General features: G+C 42.4%; 2 protein-coding genes across 2 annotated transcripts in view; both read right to left on the bottom strand.

Moving 5' to 3' along the window:
* The window catches only part of LOC309700493 (uncharacterized protein), a 2,098,293-nt gene that overhangs the window by 794,024 nt on the left and 1,283,605 nt on the right, over positions 1-20,664 (bottom strand). Inside the window, exons 48-49 of the mRNA XM_082524046.1 lie at positions 4,970-5,146; positions 2,547-2,723 (exon numbers count right to left, since the gene is read on the bottom strand). Of these exons, the coding sequence (XP_082380172.1) occupies positions 2,547-2,723; positions 4,970-5,146 (354 nt within the window). The remainder of the gene's footprint in view (positions 1-2,546; positions 2,724-4,969; positions 5,147-20,664) is intronic.
* Positions 1-20,664, bottom strand: part of LOC309700537 (protein NLRC3-like) — a 113,762-nt gene that overhangs the window by 88,747 nt on the left and 4,351 nt on the right. Inside the window, exons 2-6 of the mRNA XM_082524130.1 lie at positions 17,607-17,738; positions 17,428-17,526; positions 17,245-17,358; positions 16,380-16,481; positions 14,938-15,051 (exon numbers count right to left, since the gene is read on the bottom strand). Of these exons, the coding sequence (XP_082380256.1) occupies positions 14,938-15,051; positions 16,380-16,481; positions 17,245-17,358; positions 17,428-17,526; positions 17,607-17,695 (518 nt within the window). The 5' untranslated portion in view covers positions 17,696-17,738. The remainder of the gene's footprint in view (positions 1-14,937; positions 15,052-16,379; positions 16,482-17,244; positions 17,359-17,427; positions 17,527-17,606; positions 17,739-20,664) is intronic.

The raw sequence follows: 20,664 nt of genomic DNA on the forward strand, positions 1-20,664 counted from the left end.
GAATGAAAGCCGGGGAACTTTGGTAGCACAGAAACAAGTGGCTATTCTTTGTGACTATATGGATCACTCACAATACCATTATTTCACACAAAGGCACCAAATTAATACTCAAAAAAGCTGCAGCAATACACACAAATATAAACAGTACTTGGTGACAACTTTGCTTTTAGCCTTTAACCCTTCTTGACTACTTTTGATGTGGCCTCTATATTTTACCTTTAAAAACAGTTCATCTTGCCAATCTGTTATTTTCTCATTTTGACCAACTGTATCAGCACAATTTATCTAAATTCAGACAAAATTTAAAATACAAGTAGAAAGTGATATTTTGACTGTAAAAACCACACACATGTTTAACGAATCATCTTCATAACTTGAAATGCAAATAGAGATTGTACACTTTTAAAAATACGCACACGTTTTGCAAACAACAAAGTTATATGGTACTATTTACCAAAAAATGCAGCCAAGGCTCAGACGTTTTTCATATAATCATTTCAAACTATTTACAGAACAATCAGGTGTCAAACAATAGTTTGTGTCACTCTAACACATATGAGAACAGCACAGGGATAAACCTGCAGGTCTGACAGCAGGTGTGTCACTCAGCGTTTACACTGCAATCTGCCTTTGTTGGCTTTAAGGCAGCAACTGTGATGATCACTAGTAGAACTGACACACAAAACAAAACAACAGCTACACACTAAATACACAAGACAACAAACTAACTTGAGACCAAACACGGTAAACGTCACAAATCTCTCACGTATCAAAACTCTCTCTCTCTTTCGCTCACTCGCTCTCTCTTGCCGGTCACTCCTAAAACTTCCCCCTTTTGCTAAACAACCAAATGTCATGTTTCCATATCACTTTTGATTGGTCGACATGGTACATTTTCCCACCTATAGGGCTTTGGAGCGTGATGTCACGGGAGATGGGCCATGCCCCCTTCCGCCATGACAGTAGGCCAGCCAAAGGATACCATTTCAGCTATGGATCGTACGTGTTGTGTTGTCGGTTGCAACGTTAGATAACACGATCGTGAAGGCAAGAAGCTGGATAACGGGCTCTCTTTTCATCGTTTTCCGTCCTGGAGGCAACGTGAGGGATCCCATGTATCCGATATTACTAAACAAAGACGTCAGGCTTGGATTGCAGCGGTGAGACGAGCGGATATCGAGTTCTCTGCAATCCCCAGCTTTTTGTTGGTTTGCTCACGGCATTTTCTTTCCGGTGAGTTCTAAATGAATTCATATCACTCTTGAAAGGCTTTTAGTGTTATTTTCAACGTGCTGAGGTCATAGATAATGAGATAAAACATGCTAATGTGTGATGCTGCAGAACCACATCATGTCGACTGAGTAGCTTATGATTTGGCATTATTGCAGGCAAACCAGCATATGAAATGGATGTAACAAATCCAGACTGGGCACCAACACTGCACATGGGGCATGACGACATACCTGTATCAGACTCGGACCGGCACTCAAGGCGTACGCAACGGAAGCGAAAAAGAGCACCCATCGGAGGTAAACAACCCCCCCCCTCTAAAAACATACTAAATTGCTATCACTGTACACTAATCCACACATAACTTCCAGATGAATCACACACCTGTCATTGGAATATTGGTGTACATTTACCTTATGTCTAATTTTATCTTACAGGCTTTCGATATGCAGCTGCAGAGTCTGAAGGTGTGCCCCGTGCAGAAGTGATTGATGAAGATCTGACAGAAGACCAACAGCAAAATCACAATGTCATGGAGGCAGTGGACAGCAGTTGTGTTGGACAAGTGGAGGTTGAGGTACCAGCTGCAAATGTGGATATACTGAAGAAATGTAAACCTTTTAAAATGATGACAGATTACAAACTCTCAGCTGTGTCTGTAATCAAACCTCTGTAACTTTGCTTCACTTCAGCAGCATCAGCTCATGTTCACATGTTGATTCATGGTTTGCTTCAGTTTTTGATGGACTGCAGAATATTTTGAAGGTTATCTGCTATAAAAAGCCAGAACAGGAAAATCTGCTTCATGCGTTTCTGTTTGATCCTCAGTGACTTTGACACAAAGGCCTCTGCTGTGATGACCACACCTCTGATCAAGTCTCACAGTGTCAGCTTTGTTTTTATACATATGGATATGTGCTGATAAATGATCAGAGTTATAATATTTCCCACTGTCTGCTGTGTGCCGTGACCTTTGACCTGCTAAAGACAGTCAGCTGTGGATTATTCATTGTTGTGTCTGATACTTAGAACTGTGAGGAAGAACACTACACAGTTAATCAGGGTCCACTCTCTCTGAATCAGGGAAGGTGGGCAGGCCGCGTGTGGGCCGCGGGCCATACGTTGAGTCTCACTGTTTGAAATGTGAACATTGTTCTGCTGCAGTCAATGGACTAAACCAGAGAAGAAGAAAACAGACTTTACCATGAAGATCCTCAGTGTGGATCAGTATAATATCAGCCTGATGTCTGCAGTTTAGTGTCAGCACAACTTTCACATCATATTCATCTCAGCACAACTAAAACATGCTGACTGACCTCAGAGTTTCAAGTCCACATCCTGGACTCTCCAGGAAACCACACAGATGCTTCACTCCTGAATCCTGCAGCTTGTTGTTGGAGCTCAGGTCCAGCTGTCTCAGATGGGAGGGGTTGGACTTCAGTGCTGCTGCCAGATAATCACAGCTGATCTCTGACAAACCACAGTCCCACAATCTGTATAAAGAATGAAAGATGTAAGTTTATTAGACAAAGTGTGAGCTTGAAATCATTCAGTGTTTCATCATCTGTTCAGAGCTGAAGAAGGTTCAGAATGTAGAAGTTTAGAAAATGGAAACTCCAAACAGCTGAAGCCAACAGGAAGCAGCTTCAAACAGGAAACTCTGCAGAGTTTCAGACTATATGTCCTGATGCAGCCAGTTGGATTTTGGAGATTTGAATCTCTGTTCTGTGACTAAGTCCTTGAATCATTTCTTCCAGTTGGTCCAACAAGACAGACTAAGTGTTGGACATGTGTTGTGGCTCCATTAGGGGAGCTTCTAAATGTGATGTGATGGCCCCTCTGGGTCTGTCAGGTCACAGCACTGAAGAGAGCTCAAACTGGGCACACAGTTGTTCCAGTTCCAGTCTGGACCAAAGACTCTATACTGGGACTGAGGGACTGCTTTGACTGCACCCACTGGGACTTTTTAAAGGCTCATGTTCTCACTTAGATCATCGATTTCTACTTACATTTATTTCTGGGAAAAATGGGGATTATTTTGGAAACAGGAAGTATTTTCCCCAATAAGCAGCCCTGGATTAGTAAATCACTCCAACATGTTCTCAGGCAGAAGAAGCTGTCTTGTTATGAGGGAGAGAAGAAAAAGATTGAGGCACAGAAACTTGTTGAAAGAGAGATAAAGCAGCTAAAATCAGGTGTAAAAGTAAAGCAGAGGATGAGCTGAATAAAGGACACTCAAGGCTGGCTTGGAAAGGAATGAAGTCCATGGTGGGGATGCAGAACAAGGAGCAAAGATGAATGTGATGCTGAATCAGCAGAAGACTTGGACTCATTTGATTCCAGCTTTGATATCATTGATTTCAATGAAGAGCTTTGTGATTGTAGCAAAGGGCTGGTAGCTCTGAGAGTCCCACTGATGAGGTGTTTGTGTGGAAATCTCTTAGTGGGACCACAGAGAGAAAAAGCCCTGGTCCTGATGCTGTGGGAGGGGAATGATTGAAGTGTGCTGTGAGGAACTGACTGGGAGATTTTCACACATTTTCCAGTCCTCCTTGGAACAACAGGAAGTTCCCAGCATATGGAAACAAATGTTAAGTGTCTTATGGCACTCAGTGATGATGGTGCTGTGGCCCCACCACCTCCACCTCTTTGTAAAGGAACTAACTGTAATCTGAAGCTTCAAGTGGAACTAAGACTTCCTCCACTAGGTGGCAGTGTCTGATGAGAAAGTGTTAGTGGAGCTGGCCTGGAGTCAGAAACAGGAAGATGCAGGATTTGGGCTGAAATGGGGAAAGTGGTTCGCACTAGTGCCTTAAAGCAAGAAGGTTGTAGGTTGAAGCTTGTTGGCCTTTCTGTGGAGGTTGGATGTTCTCCCACAGTCCAATGAAATGCTGCTTAGGTTCATTGGTGCTTCTAAATTGGCTGTAGGTATGGATGTGAGAGAGTGCTTCTCTGTCTCTCTCTGTTGGCCCTGTGATGGACTGCTCACCTGTGCAGGTGGACCACGCCTCTTGCCCATCCAGCAGCTGTATTCTACCTGTAAGCTGATCCCTGCTGAGCCAAAGCACTTTTTCATATACAAATTACAACCTTTAATAGAAACCTATTGGTCAGCATCTTATTAGCCTGCTGTTAGCTTCATTCCACAGAAAACTGAGAGAAACTAACAGAGTTGATAAAGAATAAAGAGAAATGTGCTGATTTAAAGCCTTTGAAGTGCTTCAGATGATCTCTGTCCACTTCTGTCCACTCATTCATTCATGTAAGCTTTCTAATGCAGCTTTGATCTTCACAGTCTGCTTCATGAAACTCATTCTAACCCTGAATGTCAGAGTGTTCCTCCTTCTCTTTCCCATCATTCATGCTGGCAGTGGAGGAGATTTGGATGTTGGACTGTGTTTTGGATGATGTGTGTATGTTTGTGTTGGACTGCTGTCTGTAAAGCAAACGCACATTTTGCTTTGGATTTCAGTGTCAGACAGACTTTAAGGTGGAATGAAGAGTTGGAGAGTTTCACAGTGAATTATCCAGTGGAGGATTTTTCTTCTTCTTTGAAGGTTTGAAATGTGAACATTGTTCTGCTGCAGTCAATGGACTAAACCAGAGAAGAAGAAAACAGACTTTACCATGAAGATCCTCAGTGTGGATCAGTATAATATCAGCCTGATGTCTGCAGTTTAGTGTCAGCACAACTTTCACATCATATTCATCTCAGCACAACTAAAACATGCTGACTGACCTCAGAGTTTCAAGTCCACATCCTGGACTCTCCAGGAAACCACACAGATGCTTCACTCCTGAATCCTGCAGCTTGTTGTTCCAGCTCAGGTCCAGCTCTCTCAGATGGGAGGGGTTGGACTTCAGTGCTGCTGCCAGATAATCACAGCTGATCTCTGACAAACCACAGTCGATCAATCTGTATAAAGAATGAAAGATGTAAGTTTATTAGACAAAGTGTGAGCTTGAAATCATTCAGTGTTTCATCATCTGTTCAGAGCTGAAGAAGGTTCAGAATGTAGAAGTTTAGAAAATGGAAACTCCAAACAGCTGAAGCCAACAGGAAGCAGCTTCAAACAAACATAACACGAGAAAAAACTCTGAATGTTTCACATTAAAGTCGTACATTTCTCATAAAAACAGGACAAAGACTTGAAAAAGTCGTGTTTTTCCTTCCAGGAACCACAAGGCTTCACTTTTAAAGGTGAAGTGTGAAAGAAATGGACATATTTGAAGTCCAACACCTTTTTCCAGTCACATTATTAAAGCAGACAAACTACAAGCTCATTTTCATTCCAACAAGTCATCTTCTGACCTGGACTAACAACACTGGTCTCTATGTGCAGCTGGCTGTGAGACCAGTGCTCAGGGAGCGTCTACAAAGTGCAACACTGAAAGAACATCGCACACTCATTTGCTTCCATCATCCAACCTGAAGAGGAAACAGAGACGGCTCCCCTTCAAAGTAAAAGCTGCTCCTTTTGGACACAGTATCAAAGAAAGTCTACAGTATAACATAGAAAAGACAGAACAAAGTTTTGGTTGTTTTTAAATTGTGCAGAAATGAAACTACACTAAGCTCAATTATGTGACAGACATTTCATCCCATGTCAGTTTGGCCTCATCCTGGGCCGGATTATCCAGCACACACTCTGACCACAGGCCCAGGGGCCACGCACAGCTTGGCTCCATCCAAGAGACAGGAAACAAACCAACACAATAATAAAAAGCACCATCTGATCTTCTTACATCTTCAAGACAAACATAGTAAAAACATGATATTTGTTTCCTGATAAAATGATGTGACAGGTAGAACAGAGTAAAGTGGTGGTGTTACAGCCTTTCTCCCCTCTGCTGCCGAGGCTGTTAGTCTCTCCCAAACTCAGCTACAGGACTTCCAAATGAATGAAAGCAGCAGAAGTGGCTTTACAAATGAAAGAGGAAGAGGAGAAGAAGAGGAGAGGGAGGCCACCCTGACCATCACTCCAGCTGAAAACATCACACTTCCATTAAAGTTGGTGAGGAAATGTTGAGCAGGATGAGCTGCTGGCTAATCTGGAGGCTGTAGCAGCAGCTCACAGTCACAGTGGGTTTCCACTCATGAAAAAGCTCTGGCTGCTTCATTTCTCATCTCATATCAGAGACTTTAATGCTTCACTGAAGCTGTACTGTGATGCTTCCATATCCCAGTGAGGCCTCCATAATGATTTCAGCTGTTCTGTACACACACTGTGTGCCCTGTATGGCTCAAAGTCTCTGCAGCCTGTTTTTATCTGCTATCATCAGATCTTCATCATCCTCATTCACATCCCTCACACACTCTACAGCCTCATCAGCACTGACTTCATCTTCACTGACTGATGGAGCACAACATGAACCTGTGGAGGCTGAAACACTGTCCTGTCAAACATCTCCCCGTCACCACTCCACTTCTGTCAGCCTTTAAATGAACCCTGCTCAAGTCTGTCACTTCTGTTTGGAGCCAAAAGGAAAAACTGTTGTTCAGTCGTTTGGAAAGACAACATTTCTGAAAGCACTCAAACTTCTTCACATTTGTCTTCAGACACATCCTGAACATTTAGGAACTAAAGAAAGTTTCAAACACCAAAGACCTGAAATATAGAAAAACAACAACAGCCGCAGTCAGTGAACTCACCTCAGAGTCTCCAGTCGACAGTTTGGACTCTCCAGTCCAGCACACAGAAGCTTCACACCTGAATCCTGGAGGCCATCATTTCCACTCATGTCCAGCTGTGTCAGATGGGAGGGGCTGGACTTCAGAGCTGAGGCCACAACTTCACAGTGAGACTCTGAGAGTCGACACTGAGTCAGTCTGTGATGATAGAAAATATAAAATGTGTTATTATAAAAGCAGAAAATCTGCATTATAAACACAGACTGAATGTATATGAAGACAAAACAGAGTGAGGTCATAATCTGATGAATCTGCTCTTCACATCTGTGCTTCAGCTCCTCTTACTGTGTTTGACATGACACAACGATTGAGTCTCTCTCAGACCTGCAGACTTTTAATGAGAATCTTTGTTTGGCTTTAATCTGCAGGTGAAGGAGGAAGATGGTGTCACATTTAGGCTTCCATAATGTCCACAGTCTGTCACTGAGATCTGATCCAGAGTCAGAGTGAAGACACACATTTGGACTGTTTCCTGTTTTGACTCCAGAACATTTTGAATGAGTTCAGCTCAGTGAAGAGTTCCAGCTGGAAAGATGATCTCTGTTTGCTACCTGCTGTCAGGTACGACTGTTCACGTCCACACGCAGGAAAAACCTGCTGACTGTTACCAAACGGAGCAGAAATCTCATCACTGGACAATAATGATGAATGAACTCAGAGCTGCTGATATCAGATCTGATTTCAGGGGAACTAAACACAGAAATGATTGGCTCATTTGAGCTTTCTGAGCCATTATCTGCTGGTGTGTCGCTAGTTGGCAGAAAATGATTTGTATTCCTGTTCAGGACTTCAGTGTTTATGAGTCCAGATCCAGGTGACAGCAAGTCACAATGATGTTACCTGTCTGTGTCCAGCAGCAGCCTGTATTCACTTTGAATATTGTTATAACCTGACATGGATCAGTTTGTCTTTGATTGGTTTGTAAATGTCACTGTTTCCATTGGACCTGAGTGACGTACAAAGACAGAGAGGGAGAGAAAGGAGAGAGAGGATGGAGACAGCAAAGAGAGAGCAAACACAAACAGGTGAGAGTGGACAGGTGACCAAGGTCAGCAACCAATCAGAGAGCTTCTGTTTGACCCACAGTCACTGATGATGACTGCACATAACCAAGCAGTGTGTTACTCTGATATCAAATATGGATCCTGCTCTTATAATAATGATCATCAGATGATATTATTGTGTTATTTTGTAGCTGAATACGATGTTTGTGTGATTATCAGTGAAAGAAGCAGTGAGGAGGATGGAGAGAGAGAGAGGACAGAGGGTGAAGTTAGAAACACTAAAAGGATTTTTCATGGATTTCATGGATGATTTGAGTGATTTCCAGCAGGACACTTAAACATGTCAGTGGACGTCCTAAAGAACATATTCACTGATATGAAACGTGTCATTGAACAGGATTAATATCAGTGGAAACATGGTGGAAACAGCTGTGACTGCATGGATGTGACACACTTCAAATCTGTTCTCCACTCTTGGATTTGGGATCCATGGAGCTGCTGCTGAGTCTGTACAATAAAGGAATGGTGTGGAAGGTTGCAGCGTACGGACACAAACACTTTGTGGTTACAATCTGATTTTATTTTCAACATTAAACTACTAACCTACACTGATCAATGATGTTAATGATCACATCTGGACTCACCCAGCCTTTCTGCAGCTCCTCACAGCTGGAATCAGTCTCTGTCGTCCCTGCCATGATGTTTTGTACTTCTGCAGGTCCAACTCATCCAGAACCTCCTCTGACATCTGCAGCATGAAGGCCAGAGCTGAGCACTGGATCTCAGAGAGTTTCTTCTCTGATCTGTTCTCTGACTTCAGGAACTCTTGGATCTCCTGAAATAATGTGAGGTCGTTCATCTCCATCAGACAGTGGAAGATGTTGATGCTTCTGTCAGGAGAGATTTCATCACTGTTCATCTCCTTCAGGTTGTTGATGACTCTCTGGATGGTTCCTGGACTGATCTCTGTCTGACCCAGCAGACCTACTAAGAGTCTCTGGTTGGACTCCAGACAGAGGCCATGAAGGAAGCGAACAAACAGGTCCAGGTGGCCATTTTTACTCTGGAGGGATTTATACATGGCTCTGCTCAGGAAATCATCCAGAGAGGACTTGTTGTATTTTTTTCCCAAAAAGTTCTTCAGCACCTCTGTCTTCCTGCTGGTGTGACAGTGGAACATGTAGACTGCAGCCAGAAACTCCTGAATGCTCAGATGAACAAAGCAGTAGACTGGTTTCTGGAAGATCACACACTCTCTTTTGAAGATCTCTGTACAAACTCCTGAGTACACCGAGGCCTCTGTCACATCCAGACCACACTGCTCCAGGTCTTCTTGGTAGAACATGATGTTTCCTTTCTCCAGATGTTCAAACGCCAGCCTCCCCAGCTTCAGAAGAACTTCCCTGTCAGCCTCCGTCAGCTCCTGTGGACTCGTCTCATGTCCCTCATGGTACTTGTTCTTCTTCCTCTTTGTCTGAACCAGCAGGAAGTGTGAGTACATGTCAGTCAGGGTCTTGGGCAGCTCTCCTCTCTGCTCTGTAGTCAACATGTGCTCCAGAACTGTAGCAGTGATCCAGCAGAAGACTGGGATACTACACATGATGTGGAGGCTCCTGGATGTCTTCATGTGGGAGATGATTCTGCTGGACAGCTCTTCATCACTGAATCTCCTCCTGAAGTACTCCTCCTTCTGGGCGTCAGTGAAGCCTCTTACTTCTGTTAGCCTGTCAACACATGTAGGAGGGATCTGATTGGCTGCTGCGGGTCGGGAAGTTATCCAGACGAGAGCCGAGGGAAGCAGATTCCCCTGGATGAGGTTTGTCAGCAGCTGGCTGACTGATGACTTCTGTGTGACATCAGACAGCAGCTTCCTGTTGGTGAAATCCAATGAAAGTCTGCTTTCATCCAGGCCGTCAAAGATGAACAAAAGCTGAGAGACAGCCAGCTTCTCTGCTGTGACCTTCTGTAATGTTGGATGGAAAACATGGAGCAGCTCCAGAAGACTGTACTGCTCATCTCTGATCAGGTTCAGCTCCCTGAATGAAAGCAGAACCACCACACTGACATGTTGGTTCTCCAAGCCCTCTGCCCAGTCCAGAGTGAACTTCTGCACTGAGAAGGTTTTTCCAACACCAGCCACGCCGTTGGTCAGAACCACTCTGATGGGTCTCTGTTGGTCAGGTAAGGCTTTAAAGATGTCCTGGCACCTGATTGGAGCGTCATGGAGGGCGTCCATCTTGGAAGCTGTCTCCAGCTGCCTCACCTCATGTTGGGTATGAACCTCTTCACTCTGTCCCTCTGTGATGTAGAGCTCAGTGTAGATCCTGTTGAGGAGGGTTCTACTTCCTGTTTCATCACTTCCTTCAGTCACACGTTCACATCTCCTCCTCAGACTGATCTTATGTTCATCTAAAACCTCCTGCAGACCAACATCTGCTGAAAGAAAGAAAAACAACGAGACTAAAGAGAAAGAAAACTCTTCAATGTCTGAACAACACAAGAAGTCCAGTTTTCAGAAATGAGTCCATCAGCAGACAGATGTTCAGTCTTACTTTGTACACAGCTGCTCTGACTGGCTGTCTGCAGTCCAGCTCTGCTTCTGGATCTTTCTCCACACTGTGCAGAAGCTCTGATGGTGACACAGAAAAGTCACAGTGGAGATACTTCTGTCCACCTTTGATTAGACTCATTATAAAAAGGAAAACAAAGTTTGAACACAGTCATGTTTCCAGTTCACTGACTTACATTTATTCCATGGACACTCACTCTAACCTGAAGCACAGCTACAACCCAACATTGTTGAGGCCTCATCTCCTCCTTTCCTGACTGTAGAGGTTAAATATGCAACAACCGACAAATAAAAGAATTTGGTTCATTTCAAAGAAATTCACACGGTGACCAAGTAAAGTAACCGTAGTAAAGGAGACAACATCCCGTTGATGGTGGGATTATTTGAAAGATTTGCTTTAGTCACGTCACCAAATGCAGTTGAACCACCCGTGGATCCATGTTTGACCATTCTACCACTCTGAGCTCTGCTTTTTAATCATTTTATTATTATCATCATTCATTTATTCATTCTTTGGAGGGGGGCTATTTCCTAATGCCGCCCTAATAAGCTGATGTTCAAGGGGAAATATAACAGAAACTCTTTCAGTGTTATTCATTAATAAATTAACAGATAAACTGTGAAGAAGAAAAAAACTGAGATTTAAAGGAGAGAGTGAGAAACTTGATCATCCATCCTCATAATACATGTTTATCAGTATCTGCTGTGACCATACTGCAGTAATAACTACAAGTCTACATTTCTGTGACTGTTGATCAATCACAGCAGGAATCTGAGCTCATCTCTGCACACAGAGCAGCTTCAGCTCTGGGATAAACTGCTCGCTTCACGTCCTTCTCAGCTCACAGACACTCATCCTGATATTTTCCTTTAACATTTGATGGTATAATTCATCTGAGTTTACACTTTATCTGCATGAATACAGAAAAACAGACCCAAACACCAGAAACCATCAGTTTCACCATGTAGAATATATTGTTGTTTCCTTTGAATTCAGAGAAAAACTCTGATTTGGATTTTCTCTGTTCTCTTTGCCACAGCCCATCCCAGCAGCAGCTGAAGCAGCTGACTGTCACAACACTGAATAACACTTTAGGAGGAATTTCAGAGGTCAGTAAAGCTCCAGTTTCAACATCAGTTAATTAATCATAGTTCATCATAAATGTTAACCTGGCTGGCACACATGTTAATGTTAGCCATTTAAATATTAGCAGTTAGCTGAGGCCACAAGAAGAAGAGGCCCTAGAAGAACAATGGATGATAAGATTAGATTTCCAAGACTGGGCAGAGACGTGTTTTCCTTTACTGTCTCTTACAGAGGAGGGAGCAGATACCAGACGAGGTCACGGAGGTACGGGGAGGATTCACAGCAGACAGCAAGACTGCCACGTCCATGCGAGAGAGCGATGGCTACGATAATCTCTGTTTTTAAGATAAGATAAGAGATAAGATAAGATAGAACTTTATTAATCCCTCGGGTGGGTTCCTCTGGGAAATTCGACTTCCAAAAAGCACAGCAACGACCGAAGTTACAGTTACAGAATTGTTTTATTTTATATATATATATATATATATATATATATATATATATATATATATATATATATATATATATATACATACACACACACACACACACACACACACACACACACACACACACACACACACATATATATATAAATACAGAGACAGATATAAATAAAATATACAAAGGGGATAAATAGAATAAATAGGAATAAAAAATAAAATAAAAATACAATGTCTCCCTATATAATGTTGTACAGCCCATGTGAGGGTTATCCTCTCTGCGAACCAGATGCTTGATTTCACACAGAGGTCCACCAACTGAATTTGATCAGTTATGGAACGATTTACCTCGACAGGCTCCTTCACTCGCTGCTTTTAAACCTCCTTTAAAACACACTTTTACTCCCTGACCTTTGACCCAGTGTGACATGTTGACTCACTACCTCAGACAGCTTAAAAATAGTCTTTTTGTTTTTTGGTGCTGCCTAAAAGAACCGTAAAATATCTGTCCTATATACAGTTATGTTCATATATTTTTGTGCTACATCAGGAAACTCAAAAACATAGTTTTTAATATTTTAATCCTTATTTTTAAAACTTTTTTTGTCATTTTTCTGAATAACACTTTAGGAGGAACGTCTTGATGCATTCTCAATCATCCAGGAAAGTAAATCTCCAAAAGTTGATTCTCTTCATCTGGACGTAGCGTAAATGTGTCCCAGCTGGACTTTTGTCAAAGCTGGAAAGGCTCCTAAAGAAAGTTCCAGTCGATCCAGGAGAGAAGGACAACCGCTGCCTAAGAGAAAACCTGTAGCTATCCCATATGTGTCAGGAGTGTCGGAGCAGCTGAGTCGCATTTTTTCTAAACACCGGGTCTCTGTGGCTTTTAAACCCCAAAACACGCTGCGCCAAAAACTGGTCCACCCCAAGGATCGGGTCCCCCGACACAAACAGAGTAACATAGTGTACGCTGTTAAGTGCAGGACGATTGGCAGGATTTATACATCGGGGAAACCAAACAACCTCTGGCTACAACACAGAAGAGCTACCTCGTCAGGCCAGGACTCTGCAGTCTATTTACACCTGCAGGCCAGTGGACACTCTTTCAATGATGAGGATGTAACATCCTGGACAGGGAGGAACGCTGGTTTGAAGGCGGAGTCAAGGAGGCCATTTACGTGAAAAGGGAAAGACCATCTCTGAATTGAGGAGGGGGCCTAAGGGTACATCTGTCACCATCTTACATGCTGTGATTGCAGCCATTCCCCAACTCTCTGTGAATGGGACTCATGACCATTGATCAGTGGTTGTTGATCAATGGTCATGAGAATTACATAATTAAGATTAAGGAACTGACCTCACAGCCCATTGTTCCTTCAGTGGGCTGGTTTCAGTCATCATGCAAATGTCCTGTTTATAAGATTGAATCCTGCAGTCAGCTGAGACTGAAGGAGTCACCTGGATGAGAGACGAAATGTTTCTCCCACAAAACGCTACGTCCAGATGAACAGAATCAACTTTTGGAGAAAGAAGTTGAATCAGTATTTCAGCTTTAAGAGGGTATTTTAACACAAACATCAGTCCTTCTACTTAAGTATGTTTGACACTTTGTTTACACCTAAATTAACTTTACTGTTAACCAGTTTTCATGTTTCTGTAATCCACCAGTGTGCTCATGCTTTTTTAAGTGAAAACATATTTTTAATGATCAAATATAATTATGTTTGTTATTTGTGGATTTTAAATGTCCTTGACAGAGACAGATGATGATCATTATCCTGCACTGTGGTCTCAGGTTTGGTCGAGCTAGCACAAAGAATGGCTATGTTGAACTTCCTCCTGGGATCTACACTAAGAAGTGAGTCCAACATTAGCAGGGTCTCTTTCCTTTATCTGATTCACTTTAGCATTCACAGTCACGTGAAGCTTGTTATTAACTCGATAAGTCAACCCAGGGTTTCAGCTGAGCGCTCACATGAAACACATGGTGTTGGCAGCATCTGATCAATCATATTCATGGAGACGTGTATCAGCAACAGAGCAGCTGAGTTTGCAGAAGGAAGTCAAACTAAACCACAGGAACAATATGAGGAGATTACACACATAATAAAATACTAGCAGTAACACAGCTGCTGCAGACAAATCAGTCGTGTGATCGTGTGTGAGAGGAGAAGGACTGTAAAGGAGTTTGGTGTTAAAAGCTCTGTATGAATGTGGGAGACTTTGAAGGGCTTTAAAAAGGCCAATATAAAATAAAAGGCAGCAAAATTGCTGAGTGTGAAAGTCACCAGACTTATCAGACCTCTGTGATTAAGACCTGTAAGAACACCTGTTTGTACTTGTTGGCATTATATCAAACACACACGTATATTAAGCCTTTGTTTGAACTCTGGTTGAATTTGTTACTTTCAGACTGTGAAACATCACAGAGGCTGCAGCTGCAGATCTTTTATTCACCTGGAAATTTACTTTAAATGTTAGATGGAAAATGTATTGCTCAGTTTAACCAAAGTAAGAACAATAATCCATAAACCTTCATAAAGACAAACATCTCCCAGAACATTGAGCTGCTGAAGTGTCACTGAAGGGAAAAACTATTTGTCCTCCTCCATCCAGCAACACCTGAAACACCTGAGTGGAAGCTCCTCCCTACACTGTGTTTGAAGCAAAGCACAAAGGAGACACCTGCTGGAGCAGCTGGAGTCCTACAGACACTCAGCCTCTTCACTACACAAACACCTCCTACAACATCCACTCTTTCCACTCTGACTGCTGTGTTTGTGGAAACACTCCAACACACACCGCTTCACATACCAACATAGAAATGTGTGTGAAAAAGAGCTGAGTTGATATTAAACATGAGGATTTATTCAAAAATACAGAGTCAGGAACAACATCTAGACACACATTACCTCTCAGCAGCAGAAGAACAGCCTTTAAAGTCTATAACAACATCCTTCGACTCGTTGCTCTTTAAGGAAACACAGCTGGGTTCAGGTCCAGGAGATTCTGGCCTCTTATTGATCCTAAGAGAAAAACAATAAATGTCACAGCTTCATGAGACAGGAAGGAAAAACTGGAAATATTAAATTAAAGACATGATGAACAATCTCATAAAAATAATGTGCTTACTCTTTGTCACATAACAGTCTTTTGTTAAAGTTTACAATAACACCCTTGCTTAGTCTTTGCTCTGTACTGCAGTACTTGCACTGGTTTCACTGGACAAGTCTGCATGTGAATCTACAACTGATCTGACATTGTGGCACAAACACAGTAAACAAACACTACGAGCACCTTGTTTCATGTGCAGTGGCTTTCTTCTCATTCTGTTACTGAACACTGTATGAAAAGCCTCTCACTGCCAGCATCCTTCCAGCCCCACGACAACAAGACCAACTCACATCTTCACAACACCAAGAATTTTTCCCCTTTTCTTTGGAGAAACTGAGAAGCCAATAGGATTGTAGCTCAAACTTGCCCACAGTCCTGCTTCATCACTGCTCACTCCTACCTGTGTTGGTGCTCAGTGGACAGTCACAGCCTGCTGCTAGCATGAATGCTAAACGTACTGCTGTGGATGATCAGCAGAACAAGATGTTGTCAGTTTGACTGTTTGCTGTATTTAAAGTGTTTTTCTCAGTTCGTCTGTATTCAAAGTGCATTCGGGGCTTTAGCTGACAGCTCTTTGTGCTAACAAACTAAACTCTCTTAGTTTAAGCCAAGAGACTTTACCAAACACAAAGCCTGCTGCAGCCTCCATGGGTTAGCTTGTGTGACTGGTGTTTACACCAATGAAATCTAAATCACACTAATGTGTCCTCCAAGGTGTTTGGTGGGAGCACTGAGTGAAACATAAGAGCTCTGGTAAAATAACAAACAGGGCTGTGAGAGCAACTGAAGTGATAAAAATACTGTTTAAAGATAAAAAACACTTTGATGTTCTCTCGTCACCTAACAAAGTCCAAACCCTGTGAACTATTTTAGCTTTAATAATTGTGGATTCAGGTATCCTGAACCCATCTTTGGACATTTGTAATTAAATATTTTAAAACTCCATCAGAGACTCCTGATGTGGCTGTTTGGAGAAGGAAAAGAGGGACAAAGTGGAGCGTCGAGCTGAGGCTTCATTTACTGCAAACCTACAGTTATGTTTTCTTATTTCTGCTGTTTGCATGTTCACAGCTGAAATAAAGCTGCCTCTTTGACTTCATCCTGTTGTGTTTGGGTCCAATCCTGCCTGCCACACAGCGCTACAGGACAAAGTCTAATATTTTTATCTTTTTAATGAATCTTTGGTCATATTTATCCAGGAAAACACAAACATGTAAAGGAGTCATCACAGTTCTCTGACCTCGTTGGTTCAGGTTCAGCACTGAAGTGTGGAGGGTAAACTTTGGACCAGTCACTCCTCACAGATGGACAGCTGGATCCTGCAGACTGTGACCTCTGACCTCTGCAGACACAAACATGTTTTATTCAATGATCAATTCTCTGATGAAGTGATTGAAGCAGCTGTGATCACACAGACTGCAGATAATGCAGCTGTTTCCTGTCAGTAACAGTCCTCTTAGATTAGAGTTCAGCTTTTTACAGGAAAACAAATGTCCCTGAATGCAACAGTGAGACACAGTCTGCCTGTGTGGCTGTGATAGCTGCCGTTAGGAGCGCTCATGTGTTTGCAGTTAGACGAGGAGATGTTACCATCATGGACACGTTAACAAATCCTGCAGCATCACGTGGCACAAACACTTTGTGTTCCTGTCATCTGCAAGCAACAGGAAGTTCATTAATAAAGGCGGGATGGAGACGTGACTGTGATGGTTCTCCTTCATCCAGCTGTTACACACATCTGGGCTCACACGACGAGCCTTTGTCTAATACAGCAGCTGCTCTCTGAACACTTTTCTGAAGAGGAGCTGCACAAACCTTTGTTTGCTTTGTAGAGCAGCGTATCAAAGTCAAACTACCCACTGCTAGCAGCTGTTTCTATCATAGTTTAGGATCCAGATGTGTGAGGTCTAGATTTACACCTCTGATTAAAATACATAGTTAAAAACAGCCAATTGAGTCCAAATGTGTCTTAAACCAGATAAACTGACAGTTACAGCTGAGCCTGTGTGTCCTTGGAGACACTGCTCTCCTACAGAGATGCATTTTAGAAACCAGGAAACATCAAAATCATTTAAATCAGAGAGTTCTTGTTGCTAACAGCTCACCTCTCTGCAGCGGACACAGGCTGGGATTTAAAATCAATGTCTCGATGATTGGACCGGTCACTCTGTAAGGACACAGAGCTGGGTCGAGGTCCAGGTTTGAGTCTCTGATGGATCCTGAAAAAGTTATAAATCTTCAGTAAAATTCTCATCACATATCAGCTGATATTATTGGTGTTAGCTTACCTTTTCTCAGCTGACTGTCTTTGCTCAAATCTCTTAATGACATCTTTGACTGAGTTACTTTCACAGGACACAGAGCTGGGTGGAGGTCCAGGCTGGTTCCTGTGAATATGGAGCAGTGATGTGAGTGCTGAGCTGTGACATGGAGAAGAGTCATGGACAGTTAGAGATGGTCATCTCACCTCTGAGCTTTGGTCTGGCTCTCATGTTCCCCACACAGAGTGCTTTTAGAGGGAGGGACTCCCTCCTCTCTGTCCTCACACTGATCCATGCTGCTCAATTCACATCAGCTCACACACACTTTCTACCTTCACCTGCAGAGGAAACACAAATCATTCATGTGCACATCAACTGAGAGCTGCAGAGGTCGTGTCTGATGTGTTGGACTAACATCCATCTGAGACGCAGCTTTCATCAGTTCACTACAAAAAGTGTCACAGAGCCCAGTTCAGCCTCCAAATCCTCCATTACTGTAGTCCTACAAAGCAGCAGGTCAAACATGGCTGCAGAGAGCAGCTTTATGTCAGTAACCATGTCCAGGACCGAGCTGACTGCTTACAGAGTTCATACTCTAACTGCTAGCTGCTCTGCTAGCTAAGCTAACTCAGTAACAGTGACTCTGACAGCAGTTACTGTGGAACAGCGGCCGAGCTCAGGACACATTCAGTGTGTTTAGTCTGAGTCCTGGACTCTGATTCAATGGATTCAATCCAGCTCAGAGTTTCATGTGTTCATCAGAATAAAATACATGTACTAATATAACAGAAGTAATGCTCTGAATGCAGGACTGTAATGGAGGATAAACAAGGTTTTTACAGCCTGAAAGAAACATTCAGTTCATATATTTGTAGACAGTGAAGCAGTTTTTAATACTGCAGCTGTTTCCTTCACCTGTGTGTGTGTGAGCCACACCTTCATGTGCTGCTTTAGAAATATGTGGTCTGACTGCTCAGACTGAGTCTAGGAGGAAAGTTCACACGCTGGAGAAAGTTTTGTTCCTAACTTTGTCAGAGTTCGGCTCCAAAGACAAAGAAGACGGAGCTCACAGTCTGTAGATGGTCCTCAGTGTGTGTGTGAAGCCAAGAAAGCACACAGGAGTGTGTTTATGTCAGCAAATCAGTGTGTGTGAAGAGTCTGAGGGAGTGTGTGAATGAGACTCAACACTGAAACCAACAGTCCAAGAAAAGCGTCTGGACTTCTTTAAGTTTAACTTAAAGAAGTCCAGACGCTTTTCTTTTTGTCTCCATAATGTCTCCATAATGCTGCAATGTCATCTGCCCCAGAAACACTGTGCAGAAGCTCTGATGGTGACACAGAAAAGTCACAGTGGAGATACTTCTGTCCACCTTTGATTAGACTCATTATAAAAAGGAAACAAAGTTTGAACACAGTCATGTTTCCAGTTCACTGACTTACATTTATTCCATGGACACTCACTCTAAGCTGAACCACAGCTACAACCCAACATTGTTGAGGCCTCATCTCCTCCTTTCCTGACTGTAGAGGTTAAATATGCAACAACCAACAAATAAAAGAATTTGGTTCATTTCAAAGAAATTCACACGGTGACCAAGTAAAGTAACCGTAGTAAAGGAGACAACATCCCGTTGATGGTGGGATTATTTGAAAGATTTGCTTTGGTCACGTCACCAAATGCAGTTGAACCACCCGTGGATCCATGTTTGACCATTCTACCACTCTGAGCTCTGCTTTTGAATCATTTTATTATTATCATCATTCATTTATTCATTCTTTGGAGGGGGGCTATTTCCTAATGCCGCCCTAATAAGCTGATGTTCAAGGGGAAATATAACAGAAACTCTTTCAGTGTTATTCATTAATAAATTAACAGATAAACTGTGAAGAAGAAAAAACTGAGATTTAAAGGAGAGAGTGAGAAACTTGATCATCCATCCTCATAATACATGTTTATCAGTATCTGCTGTGACCATACTGCAGTAATAACTACAAGTCTACATTTCTGTGACTGTTGATCAATCACAGCAGGAATCTGAGCTCATCTCTGCACACAGAGTAGCTTCAGCTCTGGGATAAACTGCTCGCTTCACGTCCTTCTCAGCTCACAGACACTCATCCTCATATTTTCCTTTAACATTTGATGGTATCTGGAATAGTTGGCAGTAATAAGGATGATTTTCTGTAAAATAATATTGATATGAGCCGTGAATTATTCGTAGATGAGCGTTAGATTAGTTTGATGGGTTAACTCAGAGAGCTGAAGATATGGTGGACATGCTGACCTCGCTCCGTGGTGTACAGGGCCGTTTACCCTCATGATTAATATTCACAATAAAAAAATGAGGCGAACATCATGAAGTCTGTGTGTGTTTCATAGTGTCGAACCACCTTTGTACAGTTAAACCTAACAGTTACTACATGACGGAAACACCAACGTTATTTCTTTTATGTGTTTATCAGGTCACGCTGATTATTGAACAAAAACCCAAACATCAGATGTTAATCGAATCTTTTTGCTCTCTCTCCTCCTTAAACATGTTTTTAATGTTAGTTATAATTCAGAATTGGCGACTGGAACACGTATGACACATACGAACATCAGGAAATAAAAACACGATAAATATAACCTCTGTAAATGAAGTCAGTGTGCAGCGGGGGTTATTACAGCTGTGTACCGGCCTGCGCTTTGTCGGTGGTAATAGCAGCTCGATTGCTTGCGAGGCGAGCGGGTCTGTCCCACGCTTTGCCGTGAGACTGGGCTGGGCAGACATCTCCAAAATCATCGAAGCACTTTTGCAAAGAAGCTGTATCTTGACAAACCGACCAGACATCTGAAGATTAAACCGCTACATTCTCGGCTAAAAAACATTAAAACGGTATTTGGTGAGACACAAACAGAGTTTTTCAAAGTTCAGTTCTGTTAGTTTCCACATGGCAGTTGTTGGTGTGCAGTAACGCCTTCTAAAAACAATGGCCACCAGGCCAAAGCAATGGTTCTGACTCGATCAGCATTAACCCCGCCCCCTGGGTTTGATGGGTGAGGTTGACAGATAAAATAAATATATGGTGAGACCTGAAGGAGTCAACTGTGCCAAAATGAATTAATTAAATACACCATTAAATAATTATTTAAATGTGTCAAAAAATATTTATTTAATTATTTATTTCCCATTTTAATTAATTATTTCAAATTTATTATTGTCACATTTAATTTATTATTTAATGGTGCATTTAATTAATTCATTATGGCACTCCTGGTAT

This window comes from Aulonocara stuartgranti, assembly GCF_965226115.1.
Source record: "Aulonocara stuartgranti genome assembly, chromosome: 3".
NCBI lineage: Eukaryota > Metazoa > Chordata > Actinopteri > Cichliformes > Cichlidae > Aulonocara > Aulonocara stuartgranti.